Here is a 23,833-nt window from a genome sequence, read left to right as displayed (position 1 = left end):
TTGCTAATATCTTATTTAAGATTTTTGCATCAATATTCATTAGGGAAATGGGTCTATAATTTTCTCGGAGAAAAGCATTTTAAATGATCACACCATCTTAGCCTTAGAAAGACCAAGATGAAGGGAGCTTTGAACACAAAACAGAATATCTGCTTGGTAAGGTAACCTAGAACACAGAATGGCTGAGAAAAAAAATCTTAGAACATAAAACAAAATTGATCAATAGAACTTTGAGGTATTTTCCCTTTTTACTGTTGATTTGTCTCCAAACAGATTTCACAGGCGTAACTTACTAAAACAATATATGAGTTTAGCCTTTGAATACTGCAACAACGAGAGGGGCTCTTTTCATTTGTTTATGAATATAGGAAGTACTGTCCTTCAGAGACTCATTAAGTCATAGGACTAGAGCTAAAAGCAATCTCAGAGGCCATCTTCCTCTCTTCCTCTCTCTCCCTCCTTTCCTCTCTTCCTCTCTCTCCCTCCTTCCCTCCCTCCCTCTTTCTGTGTCTCTGTCTGTGCCTCTCTGTCTGTCTCTGTGCCTCTGTCTCTGTGCATCTCTGTCTGTCTCTGTGCCTCTCTTTCTCCCTATTTCCTAAATATATGAATATGAAGACTACTTCCAACAAAAAATAATAAACTGTACATTTTCTAGTCCTTTTAATTACACACAGTATGTAGTTATAATCAGTGTATATGCATCATTCAGAATTCTACTTTTTGTCTCCCTTTTGTATAATATGAAAGCTTCTTCTTTTCCTCACCCCAGCTCCTGTTTCTTTACCCCCATAGTGAATTTAAAATCTCATACTAGACATCAGCTAGTTTCCATGGCAATGACTGAGCTGCACCAGATCCATTGAATTGAAGATTTTGCAGTTGATATCCTAGGAGAAAGGAGGTTACTGCTTAAATACAATTGAATAATAATGTGCTGAATAATCATGGTTTTTAGGGGCTGGCTAGAGAAAAGACATGCAGAGAATATGAATAATAACTTGCATTTACATGGTAGTCAATAAATATTTATTAAGAACCTACTATGTGCCAGGCACTGTAGTTTAAAGTTTGCAAAATGTTTTCCCCACAATGACCTGAAAGATATATTTACTGCATGCGTTATTATTACCATTTTATAAATGAGGAAACTGAAGTTCTAAGAGATTAATGACACCTATTATCATACATCCAGTCTCTTACATGGTATTCAAACCCAGGTCTTTCTGAATTCAGTTGCCATCACTCTTTCCTCTATGCTATATTGTCTCGCTTTAGCAGATTGTCTTTGTCTTCTTAACAAGATACCAAAGGGCCTTGTCCTTCATAAGTTCCAGGAAAAAAGGTTTAGAACCATCTTATACCTGTTTTACAAGTTCACCAAACAGTCTGATCTTAGATGAGTTTTACTCTGGAACTTTTAAGGGGAACATGTCTCTCGATAACATTAACAAACATGTCCACTGAGTCCTTGTCAAGAGGACAAAGAGTACTTCCCTGATCAACCAACCTCAAACCCGCTTTATTTGTTTTCCCCAATTTATGTATCCATTTAAGATTATGTTGAATGCTTTACAAATGTTTGTTGACTTTAAGAGATAGGTGGGTGGGGACCTGGGAACACAGTATGCCAGAGCTGGAAGGGAGCTTAGATTACATCTACTTAAATTGTCCTACTTTACAAATGAGGAAACTGAGTCAGCTAGAGAGATTTGACCAAGGCCAGATAGCCTGAACAACACTTGAACTGAAACTCCTAGTTTGGCCTTTATTCTCCTCTCTACAAATCTGTCGAAGAGATACAAATGCTTAGAAAACCGAAAAACAGTATATGTATGCTATTATGATGGCAGTAGTGGTGGTGGTGGTACTGATGCCACTTGAAGGAAACAACACTAGCCAGATCAAAGTTATAAATCATTCATCACCTGTGTCTTTGAAAGTTGTCTCTAATATTTTAAAGTTAATAAATAGGTTTTTTTCGTGAAGAGATTGTCAAGTCTATGATTCTTCCATCCTTGTGAAAATATTGTGTATCTATGTGTGTGAATATCCTTTCCTAAAGGAAGCTAACAGGAATGGAAGAGATAGATCATGAAGCCGTGTGTAGATGATGCCACCCTCCCACCCATTATGAGCAACTTGCAGCATTTCCATCTTTGTTGTTTTTGGGAGAACAAATACAGTATAGACAGAAGAGTCACATAAGTCATACCCAACTCATAGCAATGTGAGATGGTGCTTTGTAACCAAGGCCTTAAAGCATGAATCATTTCTTCTTTTTGTTATTAATATTCTGTAAACATCTCAGATATATTTGAGATCAATCTGTTTATGATCTGAGCCAGGGTCTCAGGCAGTTTGGTGTAACAGGAAGATGTGTTTTGGGCCATGTTTTGTATCTAAGTACAAGGCTCAACTCCGTCATTTAGAAACTGGGTTGGCACAAGCAAGTTACTTAAATTCTGTGAGATTTGGTTTCCTCCTCTCTAAAATGGGAATAATTCTTTTACTACCTAATTCAGTAGCTTGTTAGGTGAAGAGGTTGAGCTGTCTAATCTTAAGGTACTACAGAATCGTAAAATATTAGGATATTAATCAGCAATATTATATTATTATCAATCACCATTAGCAGCAATGTTATATTATTAATGTTCTTGTTAAAACCTCTTCCCCCCAATTGTGCTGTTTGTAGCAAGCATTAAAAGTCTAGTTATTTAAGCAATACATAATTACTTGTTTTCTGTTCTTGAAGAATTACATTTTGTTAGTATAATATTGGAGCTAGGAAGTTAAACCTCAACATGCTGTCTTGGTATCAGAGGATCCCTTCTAGTATATAAGGACCCAGCATAATTTTGGGTAGGGTCTCTCTTAAAAAAATCTTTCTTGCTCATGACTTTGCACCTAGCCAGGGAAATCCTGGGAATGCCAGCATGTAGCTCAATTCGCCTTCCCAAAGGACACTAAGTTCCTTTAAAAACCTTTGAGATAATAAGATATGAAATATAGAATAAATTGTACTTAGCATAAAAAATAGGAAAAAAACCAAAAAAGACTGAAGAAAACTTTCTGCTCTACTCTCTTTTTCATGAGGGTCCATGTAATTCTTCTGATTGTAGCACTACCTTGAGTGGCTAAAGATTTATAGTAACTTAAGTAAGCTTTCTTTGACGTACCCCACCTCTTCCCCAGCAACCTGTGCAATCACCTTTGAGAAAGCATTCCCATTGAAGCTGTGCCCTTAGGGACCCACTCCCTACATGTCTACATGACTCTCTCATCCTGTAGCTGCTTGATTTACTATGGGGAAAGCTTCCCTCCCTCTTCTCTCTTCCCAGGAAAGTTTTACTTACTCTTTCATAGGGCTATCTTGCCCTAGCCAACATGACTCCTGGCTATTTCATTTGAGACTAAGTGATCTAAAATTAGGAGATAAGAACTTTGAGTATCAACTTTGTAGTGTAGAATGTAACACAATATCATTGGTATCTTGGAGATTTGCTGAAAAAAAGACTATTTTGTTCATTTCCAATATGATGCCTTTAAAAACAAACAAAAATATACTTGAAACATGCCTGATACTTGTAGTCATTGATTCCAAGTGAAATGACTCTATTTTTTTTTAAATCCAAGCTTGGTTAATGTAAATAAAATAAGAAGACAAGATACTATTATGATGCCTTTGTTACATTGTGAGTTTTCTAGACCATGCCTAGGAGAGAAGTAAACAAGTTCTCAGAGTTTAAGAGAGCTAAATTGTTGCTGAGGTGGGGGACACTACTCCTAGTACGGGATAAATCAAGGCGGGGCCTTATGAAGAGAGTGGCAATTGGGCTTTGAGATAATAGAAAGGTTTAAATGAGGAGTGTGAGAGCTAGGTGTCATAGTCCATAGAACACTAGACTTTGTCAAGAAAACCTGAATTCAAATTTGGACTCAGACATTTTATGGCTTTGTGACCCTCATCAAATCAAAATGTCTGCCTCAATTTCCTCATCTGTAAAAGGGGGATAATAGCACCTACCTCTGAGGATTGTTTTGAGGACAGGATATTTATAAAACATTTTTAAAACCTTAAAATGCGCTATCAATGTTAGCTATAGTTGTACCTACTAACATTCTGGAACTGCTTGTATTCTCTCTGCCTTCCTCATGGCTTAGTATGTAGCATACTGATTCCATCAGAAGAGCCAGATTAGAGTACTGGCTTAGAGATATGTTAGTTGTATAACCAATCAGGTCATTCTCCTTAAGCCTCAGTTTCCTTATCTGTAAAATGGGATTATTACTTGCTGAATCTATTTCAAGGGATTGTGTTCCAGAAAACACTCTGTAAGCCTTAAATCATCATATTAATTCCATCTGCTCTGCCCAGCATACTCTTCATATTTATTGGCCTTACCATTTGCCCTGAAGCTATGCCTTAAAAATGTATACACCTTGCCATACACTAAGCTGATGTGCCCTAAGGACACCCCAGTCCTTTCCAATAGCCTTGCAGCTGAACCCTCCTGTATGCAGAAGTATCTTAAAAACAGGAGCCATCTTGGTTTCAGATTTATATCCCCAACACTTAGCACAGCGCTTGGCACATAGCACTTACCAAATATTTACATAAAATTCATTCATATATAAATGCTTAAAGAGAGTACAGAGGGTAAATACAAAGTACATTCATGAGTATGTGTACACATATCACATATAAACAAATTACTAACATCAGGAGTGGGACAGAGGTTTTATTTTAACAGGAGCATGGGGTTTAGAATAAGGGTGATTATTCTTCTGTATTCTGCTCTGGTCAGACTGTATATGGGGTAGTGTGTTCTGTTCTAGACACTATATTTGAGGAAAGGCATGGAAGAAATGGGGGTGTCAAGAGGAGGGTTCGCAGAATAGTGAAGGCCTTCAAAGTCATTCCTACAGGGTATGGAGATGAAGAACGTATGGGTCTGAAGCTCATGACAATTGAGTGAAAGGGTTGGGGATGTTCATTCTGAAGATGTGTCAGGGGGAATCACATTATAGTTGTCTTCACGTATTTGAAGAGATTCTGTGTGGAAGAAGGATTTATTGTCCTTAACATCAGAGAATAGAATTAGTGTGGAGCAATGAGTAGAAATTTTAGAAATGGACTTTTGGTTCAGTGAGGGGAAAACATTTTAAATCATTGTTGTTCTTCAGTCATTTTCAGTTGTGTCCAACTCTCTGTTACCCCTTTTGGGGGTTTCTTGACAAATATACTAGAGTGGTTTGCCATTTCTTTCTCAGCTCATTTTACAGATGAGGACACTGAGGCTAAGAAGGTGAAGTGGCTTGCCCAGGGTCACGTAATTAGTAAGTGTCTGAGGCTAGTTTGGAACCCAAGAAGATGAGGCTCCTCGTCTTCAGGATCAGCATTCTATCCCCAAGCTTTCTAAGGTGTGGGTTGAGACCCTATATGGGGTAACTGAATATTGGGTTGAGAAAAATTTGATAAGAGTAAAAGGTTATGTATACCTATTTTATACATATATATATATATATATATATATATATATATATATACCCATGATTATGTAAAAGTTTCTTGGGTGAAAAGGGGTCACAAAATCAGAAAAAGTTTAAGCAGCCCTGCTCTATTCAGTGCAGCACCTAGATGTTCTTCAAATCATTAGAACCATCCAAAAGTTGAATGTGCTGGGGAGGTGGTAAAGACCCTGGCACTGGAGTTATTCTTCTGAATGACCACACACTAGGAGTGTTATAAAAGAGATGGCTGACTGACATGAATTATATTTAGTGACTACTGAAGCCTTGTCTCAGCCTCCGTTCACTCTGTCCAACCACTTTGTCATAGGCTTTATTTTATTATCTTCTAGAGTAAAGAGCCTGGTTATCTAGCAAGCAGTACCGAGACATCCCAAGACATGTAGGTCTTTGTAAAATAAGCATGAAAAAGCCTTTGCTTGATTCCTATAATTTGTGTTCTTTATCAAGGAAGGGACCTCCTCTTACTTGAAGCATGCTATTCCTCTCTCTCATTCATAACTGGTTTTACTGGAACATCCAAAATGATGAAGATTGAACCAGCCTGTTCCATTTTTAAACCACTTTAATTATTAGGAAAATGCCCTTCCCTTCCCCCCTTACAATAATCTGAAATCTGACTCTTTGTAATTACCAATCATTGTTCTTAGTTGTGCCCTCTGAGACCAAATAGAACAATCAGAATTCATCTTTGCCATGAAAGCCCTTTTGATCATTCAAAGACAATGCCCTTCCTAAGTCTTCTTTCTTCCCAACCTATATATCTCCAGATATTATAACTGATGCTTGCTTCCCATATAACCTATGTTAATCTTGTGCTAAAATGATTGGTGAAAATATTAAGATTTAAATAATCATCTCTATATGTATATAGTATACACATAGTATACTATAATATATTTATACAGTATATATACTAGTAATATATTTATAAAGTATACTATAAAATATAACATATTTTATATACTTAAGGGAAGAGAGATAGTATGGTATATATATATGTATATGTACACATATATAATTAAAGTATGTATAAATAATGTAAATTTTGCATTATAGTAAAGTTAAATGAAATATGGGTAGCTAGGTGGTACAATTGGTAAAGTGCTGGACCTGGAGTTACGAAAACTCATCTTCATGAGTTCAAATCTAGTCTAAGTTACTTACTAGCTGGGCAAACCAGAGCAAGTCACTTAACCCTTCTGGCCTCAGTTTCCTCATCTGTAAAATGAGCTAGAGAAGTAAATGGCAAACCACTCTAGTATCATTGCCAAGAAAACCCCCAATAGTGTTGCAAAGAGTTGGACACAGCTGAATCAACTGAACAACAATGACATAAAAAGAAAATGAAATATGGTTTAGCTAAGAATGCATCTTACAATTACTTCTTGTTGGTATAATATATGTTTTATTAATTATTTCATATCTTTTGAAAACTTTAGGAATTCCCCTATAAGAAGTTGCTTCATGTAGAGACCTACCATTACAACATAACAGGTAACTTTTTTATTGATTGTATCTTTGGTTCTTTTAATCCTTAAAAGGGAATGGCCTTGCTAAGCATCTTTTCTTCTTGTGATCTCCCCACCTCTGATACATTTATTACTAGTCTTTATTCATTTATTGGGATAGTTGAAGGAACACTAGATTTGGAGTCAAAAGCCTGGGATTCATTCTTAGTTTGCTGTAGAAGGATTATTTCTCAGTGGGAACATCAGGGAAAACTTCATGGGGTAATAGCATTGAGTAGCATCTACAGGAATGAGTGAGATTTTATCAGAAAGGATTATCCAGAAAAGGCATTTCAGTAAGGAAAATGAGACATATTACAATATTATCTTGGAATTTCAGCTTAACATCTCAAAGGATTCTGTGTAAGAAAGATGTCTCTCCTAATATTCAATGGGTTTCCTCAAATGAATTAAGTCTAAGTACTCAAATGACTGAGGAAATACAGGGTGCTCACTTGTGAATCTAATGGAATGGACCATGAAAGAGTTATTGAGATTATACTGACATGTGATGAATTCATCTATTCTCCATTCCCATTCCCATTCTCATGCCCATAGACACTGATTTCTTTCGCCTCAAAGTCAGTATTGTCCAACCTACACCTGACGCAGCAATCTCCCCTGCAATATCCTGACAAATGGTTTTCTAGCTTTCACCATTCCCTTTTACGCAGCTCATTAAACTTTTGGATAACCCTAGTTGATAGAAAGCTCTCATATTAAACCAAAATCCACTCTCCAATGTCAACTCAGTGCTCCTTGTTCTGCCCTCTGGTGCTGAGGAAAATAAATGTAATCTGTCTTCCACATGGCAGTCCTGAGCTTCAACCAATTTCCTCGTGGTATTCAAATTCTGTTTTATTTTCTCTGTATTCACCTATGAGGACAGAAGTGTTTTCAATTCTGTAAAAGCCTTGATTATGCTTAGAAGATGTCACTGAAAAGATGTGATGCATTTGAAACAATAAAACAGACATTTCTCTATATAGTATATACTTTCTCAGCTACTTGTTTTGTCATTTCTTCCCCCCCTTTCTCCTTTATTTAATAGCCAACCTTTAAACAATTTTTTTAGCTATGAAAAGTTAAATGAAACACAAGAAATTGCTATTTTACTTCTCAGTAGTAAAAGTAATTTAAGAATCTGTCTGGAGGAATGCATATACATACTTTTACTTTTGAACATAGGAGATAAATCAGAGAGGGCAGAGGGAATGAATACTATGTGAAGACAGCTGGCACAGACCAAATCTTTTACTTCAACCCATCATTGTAGAAGGGAACAGAGACCCAAAGAGGTTGTCACAGAGTAGTATGACTGGAATTTGCCACGTGCCAGGAAGGGCATCTGGAGGTAAAAGATGTGTTAAAACAGAAGTGCCAAAAAGGACTTTTCAGAGAAATGTTGACATAATTTCTGCAAAAGGCAAGTCCAGTTCCAAGACTATATCAAGTTATCAAACTAGGTCTGTGGAAGTGTTAATCAAAGAATCAATCCAAATATTCATTAAACACATGTATGTGCAAAGTACTATGCCAAATATAAAGAATGAAACAATCCCTATTTGCTGGGAGCTTACCTTCTAATGGGGAAGATATGAAGTGTATGATTATTAGCTTATTATGCATATTTTAATGTTTGTATTTCTATATAATACCTATGTATATATAATATGTTATATGAAATATCTGATAACTAATATAAAGAAATACAAATATAACATAGGGTGTGCAAAAAGTCATGAAGAGGTTTCAATATTAAATAAGTCCTTTATTTTTAGTTTTTTAATTTATAATACCATAGCATCATATGAAATACATATAGGTAATGAATTTATACTATGTGTGAAAAATAAAATATTGTAAATGATGAAAAAGAAAAATAATTTCAAAAAATTTTTAAAACATTATGACTTTTGGACTACCCTGTACATAATATCTATGTATATTTTATATGTATGTATGCATATGTACATAATATACCTATGGGTATATTATATATGCTTATATTACACATACATATATAATATAAAGAAAATACATCAGCATATATTAAAAGTAGTCAGAAGTACTGACTACTTGGAAGGCAGTATACTTTCAGTAGGGAAGGTCAGGAAAGGTTTCATACAGGAGGGCTTGTTTGAGTTGAAATTTAAAGTAAGAGAGGGCCACTGGATGGCCCAGTGGATAGAGCACCGGCCCTGGAGTCAGGAGGACCTGAGTTCAAATCCGGGCCTCAGACACTTAACACTTACTAGCTGTGTGAACCTAGGCAAGTCACTTAACCCCAATTGCCTCACCAAAACAAAACAAAATAAAGTAAGAGAAAATAGTGTCTGAAGAAGAGGTAAGGCATAAATAAGTGTAGTCCGTTCAAATGAGATGGCCCGTGCAAGTAGGTTGGCTAAAAAGCTAGATAAGATGCTAGATTTATAGGAACCTAGGATAGAAGCACATAAGGGAGGAAAACTGATGTGCTTAGGCATACTCACAACTCTAGACTTTGGGCTTAAAAATTTATTGTTCCATTCAAGAATATCTACACCAAAAAAAAAAAAAACCCAACTACTTTACTTGGCATTCATGACCACCACTCTTTAACTGAGGAACTCCTCCTCTCTCATGTAGACTTTATACACTTCTTCAATTAACTATCATTCATAAAAAGTCATTTGCAAAGTATTAAATCTTAATGTGTTCTCTTTAAGCCAGAGCACTGAAAAACTCACCAAACGATGTCTGATCTATACAGACTAGCCTGATTCACTCACCTGGATGCTGCACTGTCCAGTAAGAACAGAGTTCATAGCAGTACAACTCAACTTTTTTCTTTAAAGCAGCTCACCGGGACATTAAAGCAGTTGCAACTCACCTCCCATCTCCCCTTTCCCTTCTCCACTTTTCTTTCCCAAGCCACAGAAAGCAGCAGAGAGCAGCAAACCCTTTGGAGAAGCTTGACCTTACTTGAAAGTTTAGGTTGTGCTGAAGAGCAATATCTATCACTGGAACTTTTGGCCATGGAACCACTTCTCTCTCTGAGCAATTAGGAATAACTCAGTGGAAGCCTTATGCCAGCTGACTGCTTCTAACTGCCCCAGGAGTGCTCAGGTGTTGCTGCTGCTGCTATTACTACTACGTCTCATCTGGCTTAAATAAGACTCATAAGGACAACTCACATTTCACTTAAAGGTCACAACTCCCCAAATTTCCCTTATCCAATTGTCAGTCCCTCTTAAAACATGGCTCAGTTTCTAAATGGTTATATGAGTTTTCATTTTCTCAGCTTTACTCTCTTCAGTAAACACACACACACACACACACACACACACACACACACACACACACACACACACACACACACACACACAGAAACCCAAAACTGTATATGCAAAGTAGGGAATGTAGCCATCTTGCCTTAGCTCTGAAGTCTCAAACAAGGCATTCAGTCTCCCTGGTGTCTCTAAAACTATGTTTCTTCACAGTCATATTTCTCTAGTTTTTAATAAAAGGTCTTTCTTTGCTTCTGTAACATTAAACTGTTCCCACACAAGTGAAACTTCACTTCATATTGTTAACACAGAGAGTCAGGTCCTCAGATCTGCCTCACAAAGAATTTTTTTCTCCCACATTGTCCAAATCCCATCTGATTTTTTTGTTTCTTAAAATACACATATTTTACCAGTTTTTATTAAAAACAAAGTTCTTTTTCTACTTGCATTAGATGTAAAAATGCTCCTCCATAACAGTGGTCTTATCTTACTTTCTTTGACAGTGTTTTCCTTAACACAAAAATACTTTTTGCTGCCCTTTTCATCATGAACTGCTCCTTCTGAAAGGGACTTAAGAGACAGCTTACCTTACAAAAAATTGTAGATGAATACAACAGACAAAGAAGAAAGCTTTGGTGAGGAAATTAGGATACCTGCCTTTTGCTCCTCTCTCTTCTTTCTACCTCCATGAAGCCCTGGCTCAGTCACTTCCTATCTCTGAGTGTCCATCTCTTCATATGCAAAATAGAGGACAGACTGGTTAGTTGATTTCTAAGGTTCCTTTCAACTCCATGGTTTCATGGTGCTATGATTCTACATTCAAGCAAGAAAATATTGACATTTCCTTAGCACCCAGTAGTTTCACCTATATTTTGATTTCTTTTAAAAATAAGACAAAGAAAATTGAGTTATATTATCTAGCTGTGTCTTTAATATACTCTCTCTAATTTAATAAAAAAATAAACAGTTAAGTGTGCATTTAAAAGTATACTTTGGATATTCTGTCCATTTCAAGTTAACAGATATTTATTTGGCATCTATCAGATGAAAACCTTGTGGGGAATACAACATTATGCACTATGTGTGAAGGTGCAGTTAGGTGGTGATATGGATAGAGTTCTGAGCTTGGAGTAAGGAAGACTTATTTTCTGATTTCAAATCCGGGCTTTGACTCTCTCTAGCTGTGTGGCCCTGGACAAGTCACTTAACTCTGCCTCGATTTCCTCATCTGTAAAATGAGCCAGAGAAGGACATGACAAACCACTCCAATATCTTTGCCAAGAACTTCCCAAAAGGGGTCACAAAGAATAGGATGTGACTGAAAAATGACTGACCGCCAACAACAATTGGGTCTGGCAAAGTGTTGTCAGGCATAAAAATAAAGGCAAAAAACAGTCCTTCCTCTCAAGGAGATTATGCTGCAAAACAGGAGGAAACATGTGAATAAGGAAACAAGCTACAGTCAGAAAAAATGGGAATAGTCTCAGAGGGAAGGTGTTAATATTATGAAGGACTGGAAAAAGCGTCTTGCTTGGCTGAAACTTGACAGAAGCCAGGGAAGCTAAAAGGTAAAGATGAGTAGAGAGAATATTCTTGGTTTGGGGGAAAGTCAGCCACAGGAGATGGAGGAAAAGCTTGTGAGTTAGAATAATTAGGCCAATGTTAGTGGACTTCGGAGAACATGGAAGGGAATGACGTTTGACAAGACTGGAATGATAGGAAGGAGCCAGGTTATAAAGGCCTTTGAAAGCCAAAGAGCAGATTCTCTATTTGATCCTGGAGATGATAGGGAGCCATTGGCATTTTTTGAATAGGGGATGTGTTTTTTGTTTGTTTGTTTTTTTTGAGGCAATTGGGCTTAAGTGACTTGCCCAGGGTCACACAGCTAGTAAGTGTCAAGTGTCTGAGGTCTGAGGTCGGATTTGAACTCAGGTCCTTCTGAATCCAGGGCCGGTGCTTTTCCTACTGTGTCACCTAGCTGCCCCCCTGAACCTGTGTTTTAAGGAGATCATGTCTTTCTGATGAGTGGAAAATGGATTAGAGTGAGGAGAGATTTGAGGGAGGGAGAGAGACCCATCATCAGGCTTTGGGAACAAACCACCCCCTCCATGAGGGGAATGAAACTTGGTCCCTGTCCTCCTTCAGGTCATCACAGTGTGTTAAATAACCAGCTAGGCAGAAAAGACTGGGCCTAAAAAACAAACAAATAAAAACTCTGAATTGCAGCATGCAGAAAGCAACAGTACCTACTTAAATGTGCAGAGCTCTTAGGGAAGATGTCATGTTGAGATAAGAACATTATCCCCAAAGGGCTCAAAGGGAGATAATGTCCAGTCATTTTGCAGTCCTGTCCAACTCTTCATGATCTCATTTGGAGTTTTCTTGGCAGAGATATTGGCGTGGCTTGTCATTTCTTTCTCCAGCTCATTATACAGATGAGGAACTGAGGCAAACTGGGTTAACTGATTTGCCCAGGGTCACACAACTAGTCTGAGGCCATATTTTTACTCAGAAAGATGAAACATCCTGACTCCAGGCCTGGAACTGTCCGCTGCACCACCTAGAAAGAAAATTTAGCAATATAACTTAATATTTTATGGTATTGGCAATTAGCGAGATGCAAACCAAGAACTGCATGCTTTCTCTGAGGGATGGTTGTACTAAGAATGTAAGAATTGGGAAAACTTTCTTGGAGGATGTGGCATTTAAGTTGGAATTTAAAGGATGGGTAGGCATTCCAACAGCTAAAGGGGAGGGAAGACCTTCTAGACACACCAGTATTCCAAAGTAGACAGAAATATACAAGGGACATGACAAAAGGCGAGAGAAAAGCTTAGAACCAATACTGAGAGTGCTAGCTTATTCTCTTACTCTGTTATGTTAGGAGTTTTTCTAGCTGATTTTCCCCCTAACTGAACTACAAATTTCCCTTCTCATTTATTTATGCTATTAACCTTTCTCCAGTTGGAATTTTTCCCCGCAGAAAAGCCCAGACAGTAACATATTCTCAATTTCCCCACTGTTTTCATGAAAATAAATAGATGTTCGAAACCCTTCATTGACTGAGACCATTCAACTCCCTATCCCTTTCATACCCTTCATCTCAATATTAGCATTTCTAGTTGGTTTTATTTGGATATTTTTCTGAACACAATGACAATATGGTTCACCTCAAGTTCAAAACTAAATTTGGAGTGCTCCTTTTTGTCCAAACAATTGAACCATGAGATTATCTCAAGGGATTTTGGCTTCCTGTTTGTTTATAGTCCCATTTGACCCACTCTGTAAATCATATAGTTTGTCTTCTTTCTGCCATCAAGATGTTATGTGACTTAAATATGACTTAGCTAATACCTTTTTTTAGTGTTTTATAGGGACATTTGTGCTGTGCATCACTATCTTTTCTTGTACCTACCCCATTGGAACTTCCTTTGTGAAAACAGTTAAGCAAGAGTGTGATCAAGTGATTGCATCTAGCAGCATATACTTCATTCCTTGACATTGCACGAACACCCACCTCTCTAATGAACAGAGAAAAATTTGTTTCTTCACCCGTTCTCTGAAACCAAGACCCTATATCTCTTCATGTGATAAACTGCCTCTGTAATATCTGCCACCCAGACCTTCTGAGAGTGACATTTGTCATACTATCATGTAAGAAGATTAATGGTACCTTATTTTACAACAATCCTGTAAGGTAGGAAGTACAATCGTTAGCTCCAATGTCCTCCTGTATAACCCAGGGACATGGACTGACTTGTCTGGCTTATTCTTCCAGTAACTGTGCATCTTCCCCACCCCCTTTACCAACCCCTTAGGATTAGGTCATTATGTTGAGTCCTGTTTCAGCTCTGGTGATTTAGCATCACCAACAAACAGTTTCATATTCTCTCTTATCCTATTCTCACCCTTGTCCCTTGTGTCCTGGCTATGTAAAGTCTCTCTTAGAGGACCTTAATAGTATGTTCCTTTAATGCATCACAAGCAAACAAATGAATAAATGAATGGATGGATGGATGGATGAATGAATGAATGAACAACTAACTAAATGAATAAGCAAATAGAAAAATGAATGAATTAATAGAAAAGCAAATGGACAAACATAAATAAATGAACAAACAAACAAATAAATAAATGAAGAAAGAACAAATAAATAAATGGGTGAATGAATGGTGAATAAACAAATAAATGAATAAATGAATGAATGAGTAAATAAATAAATATCTATACATATATAATATTATAGATTTATATTAAATAGATTTATTGAATAGACTTCATTTTCTCATTAGGTATATCTGAGATTATATTTCTCTAAAACACTACAGTTCTCAGTCAATTAGTGTATACTATTTATTTTTTGGAAGTGATAATACTTCCCTCTGCATAGGTAGTGTAGCTCATTGTCAAACTCCATGTAAATACTTATTATGCTATGCTGCAGATGATGAAATGGAGGCTTATTTAAATCTGTAGTTCAAAGTGTCATTCCGAAGTTCACATAGCAGCTAAGTCTAAGGACCAGAAGTTGAACCCAAGGCATCTGATTCGAAAGCCATTGTCCTTTCCACTGTATCTACAACTACTCCAACCCTCCTCTTCCTTCCTCAGAGCTCTTACATTTCCCTCTCTCCTCTTTCTCTTAGCTAAATAGCTCATCTTTTTCCTTACTAAGAAGGTTGAAGCCATTCTCTGTTAACAACCTCTTCTCCCATTCTCTTCATTTCAAAGCTCCTTAACATCACTTCCAACTCTTCCCTCCCTCACACTGCTGCCTCTGTCAGTCTCTGACAATATGGTAGTGCTCCTCCTTGCCAGTTGTCCTGCTGCTTATATGTTCTACAGCATATCATGCCCCCTGTCTTTCCAAAATTCAACCTTTATCTCCTGGTTCCTTCCCTACTGCATTCAAATATGCTTAAGTCTCTCCCCTCCTTAAATATCTTTACTAGGTCCTGCCATTACCTCTAGCTATCATATTACATTTTTCCTATATTCATCTGTCAAACTCCTAAAAGAAACCTATCTACACTTACTACCTAGATTTCTCTATTCATTTGTTACTCAGTCCATTATAATCTCGCTTCTAACCTCATCATCCACTGAAACCATTCTTTGCAAAGTTGCCAGTGATCTGATGATTTTTCTCAGTTTGCTTGATTCACAGTCAACCTTCTGCATTTCATACCCATGATCATCCTCCCCTGGATATTCTCATCTCTGGGCATTCATGACACGGCTCTCCCCTTATTCTCCCCTTAGATGTCTGCTCTTTCTCCACCTCCTTTTTTTGGCTCATGTTTCATATCACACCCTTAATTATGGATGTTCTGCCTAGCTCTTGTGCTTGGTCCTCTTCTCTTTTCTCTCTACACACTCCATTGGTAACCTCATCAGCTCTCATAGATTTAACCATCACCTGGATGCAGATGAAGCACAGATCTACACATCTAGCTATGGTACCTCCCCTGAGCTTCACTGCCTATGAGAAATTGCAAACTGGATGTCTCAGAGACATGCACAAAACTAAACTCATGTTTTCCCTCAAACCTTTCCCTCTGTCTTTAGTTCTTTGGTTGAATGCTGCTGCCAAAATAGAGTATGATTCTACCTTCTTATACCTCTTCCTACTTTCCAAATTCCTCCATAGAATGGTGGGGTATGGCTTGGGGCAGGGTTACTGGCAGGTATGGTAAACACAGGAGGAAAATGATTTAGTGGATCCCAGAGTGCAAACTCTTGGGTCATGCTGTGCATCCTGTCACTTTGTGGTTGCTGGTAGAGGGAGTATTGAATGAGTAAGCATAGCATTCTCTGCAGTTAATTTATAAGGAAACTTCTTGGCTTCTTGATTATCTTAGCCTGTGGAGACAGTTATAATTGCTTTACTTCTAGCATATAATTCTGCTTTAGGGAAGATTTTGAGAATAACTGAGGTGAGGACTGGATAAAATGTCTAGGTCTCTATATTGTTGACCATGTAACCCAGAATTCTTCTTGGTTGACTTTTTTTGTTTATTTTGTTTTTTGCTTTTCTGTTTCTTGGTGAGGTAATTGGGGTTATGTGACTTGGCCAGGGTCACACAGCTAGTATGTGTTAAGTGTCTGAGGCCAGATTTGAATTCAGGTCCTCCTGACTCCAGGGCCAGTGCTCTATCCACTGTGCCACCTAGCTGCCCCTGGTTGACTTTTAAACAAACTTTTGAGGTATATCCCCTTCCCACCATGATTAATAATGGTCACAGAGCCATTTAAACAAACAGGATAGAAGATATGCATACTGCATTCATTGCTTTTCCTGGTCCCTACTTTCACCTTTTTTGAGGAATTTTTTTTAATATAATAAAAAAGATGATTACACATGAAACCACAAATCTACTATGTAAAACTTGCTATTCCTTTTAAAAATAAAACAAAACTATCATGTAAATTTCTTTCTTCCCCTTTATTTTTTTCTTCCCTACACCGCTCTGCCATATGGAAAGCCACCATTAAACACACATATATATATACGTAAAATTATTCTATACATACTTCTATTTATCAGTTCTTTCTCTGGATACAGATAGTGCTTTTCTTCATATGTCCTTTGTAGTTAATTTGGGTATGTGGGGACCAATTTTTAATTGGGGAGTGTTAGCTATGGCTCACCGCAATATTGGGGCAAGGAAGGAAACCGGCAGCCTCCCTCAAAACAGAACAGGATTTTTTAACAAGAACGAACTTAAAAAAAAAACCACACACACATGAACAGGATCAGTAGGATCAAGGGAAAGGAAATAAAATGGGGAAAGGGAAATTATACAACCTGAAAAAATATCACCGCCCAGGAATCAGCTGAGAATATGCAGCATAACTCCTGTCCCCTTCCAGCGTCCAGCTAGAATGCCCAATCCTCCTCCCCCAATCCCAGAGAAAACACACAGCCCCAGCCAATGGGATGGCCGCTCTGACAGTCACATGACTGCCCTCACTAGGCTTCCAATCATTATAATTTTGCCAGGCCCATGTAGGCGTCAGCATGTGGTGATGACATGAGGTGCCAGCACCATGGCAACGGCTACAACCAGTGGGTGGAGCACCGTGTGGTTTGCGGAGCCCCAGGCCAGTGCGTGTGGAGGCATAAAAACCTCAAATAACAATTAATTCTTTACAAGTATTTGTAATAATCAAAATACCTTACTCCTTCAAAGTAGTTCTTAGAACAGTATTGCTATTACTGTATACAGTGTTCACTTGGTTGTGCTCATTTTGCTCTTCATTATGTCATGCTAGTCTTTCCATGTTTTTCAATGATCATTTTGCTCATCATTTTTAAGAGTATAGTAGTATTTCATCGCAATCATGTACCACAACTTGTTCAGCCATCCCCCGATTAATGGGCATCCCTGCAATTTCCAGTTCTTTGCCCACACAAAGAGACATGACATAAACATTTTTAGAACATATTGGTTCTTTTCCCCTAATCATCTCTGGAAATTGACCTAGTAATAGTATCAAGTTGCATGTATAGCTTCAGCCCAGACAACTTACTTATCTGAGGCCACTCACCAATAATTGATTCCACCTATATATTCATGGTTGAGACACAGAAAGGGATACAAATGAACCAATGTAGGGTAAATCAATCCCACTTATTTCTGTGTATACCAGTCATGAATAGATCAGATAACGCTAAACACAAGGACAGGTAAAATTCCTTTGGATGCAGTCAGTGGTCTGCATGTTCCTTTACTTGTTCTATGAAGGGGACTACTCAGTCTGGCTTTAATCTAAAAACAATCATTATTTTATTAACTTATTTCAAATTTGGAATGGATCTGCAATTTATAACCCATAAGACTGAGCATGTATATCACTGGAGATCTCTATATCATCTTCTGAAAAGTAAAGACAATAAAACTTAAATGCCTTACCTTTAAGGGTTGTTGGGGGAAAAAGCACTTTGTAAAAACTCAAAGCCCTCTAGGAAAATGAATCATTGTTATTCTTGAGAGTTCCGGCTAAGGCAGTGCTTGACTGCAGAGTTTACCATGATATCCTTTTAATTCATGCCATGACTCATGTGTGGTTGAAATTTTAGCTGAAGAGCCACTTGGAATGGGAAATGACAGAAGAACTGCAGATTTTGACCTGCTCTTGACTTCCGCAGCCTCCGATGAACCTTGGAGTCATTCAGTATTTTCTCTAATAAGCTCATGGACCAAGAAGACTTTATTCAAAAGAGATTCTTCTATCATGCACCACCTGGTCAGTGAATCATTTGGCACATTAAAAATAGATTTATTTTTTCACTGATACTTTCACATAATAAAACAGTGTATTACTGAAAAAAATCCATGTATGTCAAACTTCTCTTAACACTTAATGCATATTTACACATCAAAGGGTCTTGTGGCAGTTACAGGGAGACAGATTCAGTTCAGTAAATTAGTCTAAAAATCAGGGCACTCTGACAGTAGAATGAGATGCCTCATAGCTTTCCTGTCCCTGGGGCTCTTGAAGTAGAGGAGAGAGTGTGGTGTAGAGGAAGTAAGCAGGCCTCAGTGCTAGTGCTGATTTTGCCATTAATAAATGTGTGACTTCAAGCAATTCACTTCCATTCTCTGAGCCTCAGTTTCTTTTTCTGTAAAATGAGGGTAACTGGGTAGCAGAGTGGATAAAGCAGCAGACCTGGAGTTAGGAAGACTTCAGTTCAAATCTGGCATTAGATACTGTGTGACTCTGGACAATTCATGTCATCCTGTTTGCCTTAGTGTCCTTATCTATAAAATGAGCTGGACAAGGAAATGGCAAAGCACTCCAGTATCTTTGCCAAGAAAACCCCAAATGGGGTCACAAAGATTCTGACATGACTAAACAACAATATTGTATATAAAACTGCAAATTCCATTACAAATGGTATGTTTTTGTTTCTTTTAAGGGATATGCTAAATTTTACACATTTTGCCAAAGATTCTCCTGCTTGTCTGTATTTCCCTCTTATTGTTCTACTTCTTAATGCTTCATTAATTTCCTTCCTTCCATCTTTTCATCACTATCATTTGTTCTCTTTTCCTTACCAATTCTCTCCCCCCAATAAAACCTGTTATAAGTTACCCGAGGGGGCAGCTAGGTGGCACAGTGGATAAAGCACCAGCCCTGAATTCAGGAGGACCTCAGTTCAAATTTGGCCTCAGATGTTTGACAATTACTAGCTGTGTGACCCTGGGCAAGTCACTTAACCCTCATTGCCCCCACAAAAAAAATAAATAAAGTTAGCTGAATCATGTAAAACAAACATACAAAGTGACCACGTACATAGAAAAGAATATCTTTTTCTGAATCTCTAGTCTCTTTAAGAGGTGTGAAGTAGAGTCATAGTTGACCATAGAATCCTCTAGAGTCATAGTTGACCATTCATTGATTAAAATTCTTAACATCTTTTAAAGTTATTTTTCTTTAAAATGTGGTAGCTGTGACATAACTTGTTCTATTCATTCTGCTCATTTCGTTTTGCATCTGTTCATACAAATCTTCCCAGGTTTCTTCTTAAATGTTTCTTTCATCATGTCTTACTGCACAATATGACACATTCATATACCATAATTTTCTCATTGATTCCCCAATTGATATGTGCCAACTTATCACTTTAAAGATAAGGAAACTGAGGCCCAGGGCCATTAAATGAGTGGCCCAAGGTCACACAGGGTGTATGTTACATAAACAGAACTTGAGGCTGGGTTTGTTAACTCCAAATCCCGTGTTTTTCCCATTGTACCGAGCTTCAAAGAACAGAGAATGCACCTAGGCAGTGAGAGGCAAAGCCTCGTGAGCATCTAACACATTGTATGTGGTTACTCTTGCCTACAGGGAAAGACTCATATTGGGGAAAAATGATACAATATCCACTGGGACCAGAAGAAGTCTGAGTTGGGATTTGTGGGCATTTCATCTAAATTGCTGTGAGGTCAGACAACTAGCATAATCATAATAACAGCAACAACATCAATTACGACAATGACAATGACAAAGATAACAATCTACCACATTAATGTTTATAGAACATTTTATCACAATAATTTTGAGAAGTTGGTAGTAGAAAATATTGTTAATCTCACTTTACAGGTGGCCAAACTAATTCTTATAGAGGGGAAATGATTTGCCTATGGTAATATATCTAGAAAGTATAAAATAGTTAGTTGTGCTTTCGCCCTATATTATTGACCTTTTATAAAAATGGCTCCTGGGGCAGCTAGGTGGCGCAGTGGATAAAGCACCGGCCCTGGATTCAGGAGTACCTGAGGTCAAATCCGACCTCAGACACTTGACACTTACTAGCTGTGTGACCCTGGGTGAGTCACTTAACCCTCATTGCCCCGCAAAACAAAAACAAAAAAGAAAAACAAACAAAAAAACCCTGCCTCCTATACTCACACAAAAACAAAAGACAAAGAATCACTGAATCATTCTTCATAGATCATATTTGTCAAGACTTATATATTCTATATGCCTCATAACTATGCAAATGTAACTCTTATAAAGATTACAGTGATAATGATAACTCCTATTTAAGTAGTGCTTTAAGGTTGACAAAATTCTTCCTCAAAAGTCTTTATTGCTGAATAAAGCCTTCTTTGTTTGTACTCTGTCTTTAATTTAATCTTCTCATTATAGAGTATTTTAGAATTTTCAAAGTGGCTCCATGGACACTGTCCAATTCTATCAGTAGCACAATGCTGTTAGTTGAAGAGATTGGGTATTATTATCTACATTTTAGGCATCTAAAAATCAGTGGATATATTAAGAGTGTCTTGGTGTAGTGTAAAAACTATTGGGTTTAGAGTCAGAATATGGATAAGTATTAGAACTAAGATTGTTTGGCACTGAGGCCTCCTTAGTGAGAAACACCCTTTATCAATACATCTTGACATTTCTCCATAATTTACCGTTTTACAAAATTGTCTAGAACAATAAGAAGTTCAATGACTTGCCCAGAGTCACATAGCCAGTATTTGTCAGTGGGAGGACTTGAACCCAACCCTTCTTGGCTTTGAGGCCCATTTTCTATCCAGTGCACACAACATTCTCAGGATACCTGGGTTCAAATCATGACTTTACTATATGACTTTGCAATGAATGGCATTGACCACATTGTTTCACCTTTTGGGGACTCACTTGACTCAATTTTTAAATTCAGTATTTGGGTAAGATGATCTCTCAAGTAGTCTAAATTCAGGAGCTTGTTCTGAAATTAGTCAACCAAAGTGGCAAAGTCATCAGCAAAAAGCAGGAATTCTGCTTTCAGAATTCATTTGTTTTTATCTCACTTCATTTTCATCTAGGTATGCTATAACACTATTTTACAAAGGACATGTAGGCTGGAATTGATTACTTTCACTAAGAATATGTTTTTATTTTCAGCATGAAGATGTTTCCAGAATTTCTGTGTCTTCTGAGTATGGGATAGTTTTCCAGAAATGTGCAATGGTAAGTTTTCACATATGGATAGTATTTGAGAAGAAAATTTCTTTTATTCCAATAAATAATACTGATTTTGCATATCAAAATGGATCATACTGGTTATATACGTGTAGTCAAACATAGGAGAAATGAATGATTTAATATTCTATTATGGTCAGTACTTGGAACATTTACAATTTCTTTGGTATGGGTATTCCTTCCATAATTGATAAGCTTAGCTTCTCTCTGACTCTGTAGACAACATTCATGAGTTATGGCTAGAAAATTACATTACTTGGTGGCCATACTTCTGACCATTGCCTTTTAACATTCAATGCCTTTCTATGCTTCAAAGAATGTCAGTTTGGCAGCGGGGAGTGGAAAGGATTCTGGACTTGGGGTCAGGAAAGACCAAGAACTATCATCCTGCCTACATTTCTTCATCTTGTCTATAAGAATATAATGAGTGACTGTATCAAATTCTTTGCCCAAATGCAGGTTGACTTCCCTCCCACCCACACCCCATGGCATTCCCCTGGTCTACCAGTCATGTAATCCTATCAGAAACAGAAAGAAAAAAAAGTGCCTAGTTTGGCATGATTTGTTCTTGAAGAAGCTATTCTAGCTTTTAATGATCATTGGTAATTTCTTTCAATACTTTGTCCTATTAATTATTTATTCTATAATTTCCCCAGGAATCACAGGGAAACTAATCGGGTTATAGTTTGGGAAGTCTTATTTCTCTTTCTTGAAAATGAAGAAATTTCCTTTATTTTTTTCATCTTTTGTTATTTCTTCTATTCTGTATGATATGGTCATTGTAAATGCTTTGACTATATAGTTCGTCTCAGCCTAGTGACTTGCACTTACTGAAGACAGCTAGATGGCTCTCTTATCATCTTCTCATTAGTCTTGTGTTTCACTATGCATTAACCATATCTAATTTATTCTTCCTCATCCAAACATTTGTTTCCTTGGTCGTGAATTAAAAAATAAAATAAGAGTTGATTCCTTTCTTTTGTCATAGGTAATCATCCTATCTTCCTTGAAAATCATGCTCTCACTACTTTGCTCTTCTCACGTTTCCAGTTCAGCAAACCAAGCCTTTTGGGTTGTCCTTAGCATTTGTCCCTGGCTGCAGCTCATTCTGACCTTTAAGGTTCCCAGTGCTGTGATGGACTACACCACTTTTTTGTAGGCAGCCTCTATTGCTTGCCTTTGAATCTTCTCTGAATCTTTTCAAATTTGTAGCTGGTTGATGAATTCCAACTAAAACTATAGATTCCTGCCATTGCTTCTTCTACTTTTTGGAGCATGAAATCACCATTCAGGCAAGTCATGAATTTTATCATCTCTGTTGCTGAGAGTAAGAGAAATCTAGGAGATGTTTGAGGTTTCCCATCAATACTATATCATACCTTAATGTTTATACTATTTCCTAAACAAAATGTCTATTTAGTTTTCTTGCCTCAGTAGTCTGTATTGCACATCCGAGACAATGTTTCTTAGTTCTTCCCTCTGGTCATCCTCCACCAAATATTTCTTAGGAATAAATTATTCCCTTATACTGCCATATTTCAGCCATAACACATAGCCCACCAAGTCTTAGTTATATCAAAAGCTTTTAAAAGTTTCAGCAGTGACTAGATTAACATCTGTTAGATTTATTAACAAAGGGATTCTTGAATTGTTTCAGAGGTTGGATATAATGTTCTCTAAAGTGGTTTCCCAAATCTAAAATTTCATGAAACATGATGAAACAGACTGACTAAATTATAGCTAAAGGATCATGAGTCACAAATAAGAAATAACGAATAACAACAACAATGACAACAAAGTGTTTACTACCTGCCAGGCACTGTGCACTCTTGCTAAACACAAATACAAGCAACAGTCCCTGCCCTTAAGGAAATTACATTCTAATAGAGGAAGATAATATATAAAGTTGAGGAAAAAAGCTAAATTTCCCATGGAAAGAGTGTCCCTAATCCTTTGATTGCAATAAGCTCTTACAGATAAAAGAAAATGAAAAAAATGGCAAATATTATTAAGTCCTTATCATCTATATGCCTCTATTAATGT

The 23,833-nt window shown here is 37.3% G+C and overlaps 1 protein-coding gene across 1 annotated transcript in view; it reads left to right on the top strand.

Moving 5' to 3' along the window:
- EVC2 (EvC ciliary complex subunit 2) overlaps window positions 1-23,833 on the top strand; it is a 261,845-nt gene that overhangs the window by 10,100 nt on the left and 227,912 nt on the right. Inside the window, exons 2-4 of the mRNA XM_043972227.1 lie at window positions 6,972-7,026; window positions 18,393-18,559; window positions 21,713-21,778. Coding sequence (XP_043828162.1) covers window positions 6,972-7,026; window positions 18,393-18,559; window positions 21,713-21,778 — 288 coding nt within the window. The remainder of the gene's footprint in view (window positions 1-6,971; window positions 7,027-18,392; window positions 18,560-21,712; window positions 21,779-23,833) is intronic.

Source organism: Dromiciops gliroides, chromosome 6 (genome assembly GCF_019393635.1).
Source record: "Dromiciops gliroides isolate mDroGli1 chromosome 6, mDroGli1.pri, whole genome shotgun sequence".
NCBI lineage: Eukaryota > Metazoa > Chordata > Mammalia > Microbiotheria > Microbiotheriidae > Dromiciops > Dromiciops gliroides.
The sequence above is the reverse complement of the archived record's forward strand: the minus strand, read 5'-3'. Positions and strand labels throughout refer to the sequence as shown.